This window comes from Aplysia californica, unplaced genomic scaffold, assembly GCF_000002075.1.
Source record: "Aplysia californica isolate F4 #8 unplaced genomic scaffold, AplCal3.0 scaffold00906, whole genome shotgun sequence".
Classification (NCBI taxonomy): Eukaryota; Metazoa; Mollusca; class Gastropoda; order Aplysiida; family Aplysiidae; genus Aplysia; species Aplysia californica.
The window spans coordinates 219,866-224,719 of record NW_004798176.1 but is presented as its reverse complement, the minus strand read 5'-3'; the positions used below and the strand labels follow the sequence as shown (position 1 = coordinate 224,719).

Here is a 4,854-nt window from a genome sequence, read left to right as displayed (position 1 = left end):
CCCCCGCAAAAAAACCCAACCTAACAACCATCCAAACAAACAAACTAACCAACTACACAAACACACAAACCAACAATCAGCAAGACGTACCGCCGTGAGCTGACCCGACTTCTGCGCGAGTTTCCCGCCCCTGGCCGCCCTGTGCCAGGCCTCACTGACAGCTCTGTGCCAGGCCTGACTGACCAGCTCACCGACCAGCTGACTGACCAGCTGACCCCGATGTTCCTGGAGATGGACGTGTCAGAGATAATCAGCCTGCTCTCCTCCGCCGACTACTTCCTCTTTATGGTGGGTGCCGAGAACTAAATTAAATAATGTTATGCGTGCTGACAAAATGAGTTACTTCTTTCAATCCACGAACAGAGATATCGGCCGAAAATCAACACTACGGTCAGATTTATACAATTTCAATTGATGCTATTTTGTTCAAGTCTACTGTTTATTTTATTATTCCATACTTACAAATTGTACAAACTCCCCCTATAAAGTTGATGTATTAATTTCCAAAAAGCTAAAATCCGAGAAGTAACTCATTTTGCAGCACACCTCACTGGTCGTGTCCGACTCGTCTTTTTTTTTTTTGTTCTTCGTCATACAGTCGCGATTACAACTGGTCGCTTTTAAGGACAAGCGGGGTAACCCAAATTTCGGGGTTTTCTAGAAAATCTTGACCTACACCAAAATTGGGCATTGCCTTACCTATATGAGAAGTTTGGTTTCAGTGGTGTGTATATTTGTTTGATTATAGAGAAAACTCTCCTTGTCTTAAAAGAAAGTGAACGACGATTTTCTCAAAACAGCTTTTATAGGTATAGCCCCCTTGTGCTTAAAAGCGACCAATTAATTCGTCACGCTAATAAGATATAAATCTATCTTGCCCAGACTACGTGTTCTTTAGCCAATTTGAGAAATAAATGAGGGGGGGGGGGGGTATAACGGTTTCTTTGTAGCAAGTCACCCTGTGAAACGTTTGAATTTTGGTACACTCAAATGGTTTTTATTTTGACTATTCTTATGTCAAGCCAGGTGAACAACAAGTATGTTACCAAGCTGGCTCTGCTCTTTACTTCTGAACCAAAAACTCCAAACCAGCCAACAATGTCTTAAGAAATTATATTTTTTTAATGGGCGTAACGACTTGGGTTGGGGTTTTTTTTCTTTCTTTCTTCTTCCTTCTTTCTTTCTTTCTTTTTCCCCTTTGTTTTCTTTCTTTCTTTTTTTGCTAGTTGTAGTATTTACTTAAAAAATAAAAAGCAAACAAGACAGGAAAACGTATTTAGAAAATCTGAATAGGTGGGTAGCAGGGACAACACCTGATTAATGTAAGATTGTTCTAGAGCATCCGGGCAGAGAAGAGAAATGAATGGAGAACCATAATCGTCGATGTCTGTTTTAAATCGGGTACTGTATGGAGGAGGTTAGCGGCCCTGTTGTTGTTGCTGTTGTTGTTGTTGTTGTTGTTGTTGTTGTTGTTGTTGTTGTTGTTGTCGTTGTTGTTGTTGTTGTTGTTGTTGTTGTTGTTGTTGTTGTTGTTGTTGTTGTTGTTGTTGTTGTTGTTGTTGTTGTTGTTGTTGTTGTTGTTGTTGTTGTTGTTGCTGCTGTTGCTGTTGTTGTTGTTGTTGGTGGTGGTGGTGGTGGTGGTGGTGTTTTCTAAATAATTTATTATTTATATTTTATTCTATTTTATCTTATTTTATTTTATTTTATTTCCTTTTTGTCTTAATATATTTATTTATTTATTATTCAAATATAGATCTACATATATTATATTGTACAATTTAATCGATTATTTTTCTTTTTTTTAAGGGGGGGAGGGGGGAGGGGTGGGGGTTGTATTAATTTGTTAGTGTCAGTGTGTGAGATGTTACCTGCCATCGATGCTCCCCATCTAGGTGCTGGAGGGTGTGAAGCAGTTACGTCACTTCCTGGAGTCTGACGCATGCCAAGAGTTACCGCCCATCCCCCAGTCGGCAGACGGCAGCGAGGGCAATGGCGCGCCGGAAGTGGATAGTCCTAGCCAAGACCAGACGTAGAGGAGACCGGATGTGTCGTCATCAGGCGCAGAGTGCTGCTAGTTTTTAATCCTTAATGGTTGGCGGGTGCTCTGGTGTGGTTTGCTCCTTCTTTTCTATAAATCATCTATCGTCCTCATCTCTCCTCCTTTCCTTTTTGTATGTAACTACCTAATATCTAGCAACACCTAACCTCTAATCTTGGGCACTTATTTGACCTATTTGTATTGTAAGCACTATAAAACTTTTACTGAACTCTTAATAAGACTATGAAACGTGGGGAACAAAGTAAAGTGTCTGCAGAAACAACATTGCCTCTTTAGAGTACCTAGGATTATACCCGAACTAGAAATGCTCGTGACCTTCAGCTAAAGAAAGCACAGGAGCGGAATAAAATGAATTATTATTAAATATTAATTATCCTATTCAGAGATATTATTCGTATAATATAACGGTGGGCTAAATATCAAATACAGGGTAGAACGATATAAATACCATTACGATAAATACAGTAAATGTATTTGATCTAATTGGCACAAAAACATGGCACCGTATTTTATCTTGAGTTTGGTTTCGACCTCTCTTGAAATTCGACGTATTTCCACGCACTACAATCTCAATTGTTTTTTGTTTGTTATTGTTCAAGGCAATGGTTTATTAAATTAATTTTTAGCCAGTAGTTAAAATACAGGCAATACTAAAACTATTTTGTTAATTAATTCCACAATCCATGCGAGGAGTCCACTGAAAAAACGGGCCTCGTCACAAACTGGAAATTGAGAGGGGTGTCAATTTTAAAAGCTTGTGGACTCATAACTTCCTATTTTGTTTGATTGGTGGTTTATTTTAATATGTTTGTTGGATGGGAAATCTCTCAACACTAATCAACCAACAGCTGAACAGAAATATAGTTATAATAAGTCAACGAGTGTTCAAAATTGGTACCCTCGAGATCACGATTTTCAGTTTGTGACTATGCCCGTTTGTTTTTTTAAATTGGACTCCTCATGTACTATGTCCCAGTTGTGTTGCCGGCGTCTGTGGTGTAGTGGTTCGGCGCTTTTCGTTATCACACACAGCAGACCCAAGTTCGATTCTCGAGTGGGGAGAACATTTTCATCGAGTATCTCCTCGGTCTTTCTGCCGGGATGTTGTATCCCCTCGCGGCCCGGTGTGGCCCTGGTAGACGTGGTCAGAAGCCCGTGGCCTCTTTAATTGTCTAAATTGTGTCGATGGGAGTGTGAAAAGCAGCTCCTACATTAAATATTTCCCAGTTGTGTTTGTCTTTATAGCTTCATGGTAGTGAATCGTTGCAAGGTCGCCCTTCATGTTGAGACATTTAGTCATCAATGTGATCTTGTTCATATTATAATATATATATGGATGGTACACGGGATGTCAATTTTTTAAAATTTGGTTTTGGGGGGGGGGGGATGATTTGAGTTGTGACGTGGGTTGGGAACTGTTTACACACCTCTCTTCTGTCCCATCTAGGTGCCCAAGGCCAAAGCCTGATGCGTCGCCCAATATCTGGAGTTGAAAATATATAGTATAGAATGGGAAACAACCTAAGATGAAAAGTTTTTAATATTTTTCATTTTCTCAAAAAATGCCCCAAAAAATCACCCCTTGTTTTTCACTTCTGCCCTTCATATTATTATTATTATTCTCATATTATGTACGAGTGTGACAGGGTCGCACAGATGTACAATACAATAATATTATGTGTATATATAATATTCTGATTTGTGACGTAGTACTCAAGAGAATAATATTTTCTTGAATCAAATGAGTGTCCCAGAGCTGAAACAGGACCCTCTTTGGTCTTCTGTATATCAATGGAGTTATCGTGCTTGTATTGCGCAAAAAGACTATATTTATAGTGCTGTCAGAAATTCGTGGCGCAACTTAAACTGAAATAATATCTCTTTAACGAGAGAATCAGTGTCACCTATACTTTATATAAATTTGTCTCAAATTGAGAAGTAAACCAAATAAAATCTGTTGAAACCACTCACAGGGATTTTTAAAAATTAGTACTTTTCTAGAATGCAGAGAAAAATAAATCTTCACAAAAACGATGGTCTGTTGAGATAAATATTGATGCAGACCATAGTGCAAAAGCTGAACAGTCTCTGTTCAATAGTTAAGGAGATATTCGACAGCTGCTGACCCACAAATTTTTGACAGCACAAAATTTAGTGTCCGTATAACGCTCTCATAATTAAATAACGCCATTTTACTGTATTCTCCCAAATCACTGTCTTTTCCAGTCTTGTCACAATGTGCATATTAGAAAAAAATCAAATATGTATACACTTGAAAATGTTGAACTTTCTTGAGTATTGTATAAAAAATACAAGGCTATTGAAATAAAAGTTTTATGCTTTTAGAAATGCATGATATATATTTATTTATTTCGACGTGCAGTTTTCTTCTTTAATTCTCGTTATTTTGTGAACAATCTGACGAGGACCATAATCTTTTGCAATAGTCATATTCATATCATTAGCTAGACGAGGACCCAGTGGCCGTTAGAGAGTTCAGAGTGGCGAATTATGTCAAACAAGAGTCGGTGGCACTGGGGGGTTTCATTTTGCAAGACACAATAACATCGACTAAAAAATAAATGAATAAATTAATAAATTAATTGATTAATTAACTAATTAATTAATCAATTGATTATCTTATTTATTTTTTCATATATATATATATATATATATATATATATATATGTTAATAACATTAATGAAAAAATGAATATATAATGTAAATAAGTAAATAAGGGCGCTGCACAATAGCTACCAGCAAAAGCATTTGAGTAAATTTGTTCGTCACTGGT

General features: G+C 37.4%; 1 protein-coding gene across 1 annotated transcript in view; it reads left to right on the top strand.

Annotated features, from left to right (window-relative positions):
* The window catches only part of LOC101853739, a 6,249-nt gene extending 3,434 nt beyond the window's left edge, over positions 1–2,815 (top strand). Inside the window, exons 3-4 of the mRNA XM_005110532.1 lie at positions 81–288; positions 1,893–2,815. Coding sequence (XP_005110589.1) covers positions 81–288; positions 1,893–2,033 — 349 coding nt within the window. The 3' untranslated portion in view covers positions 2,034–2,815. The remainder of the gene's footprint in view (positions 1–80; positions 289–1,892) is intronic.
* The last annotated feature ends 2,039 nt before the right edge of the window (positions 2,816–4,854 follow it).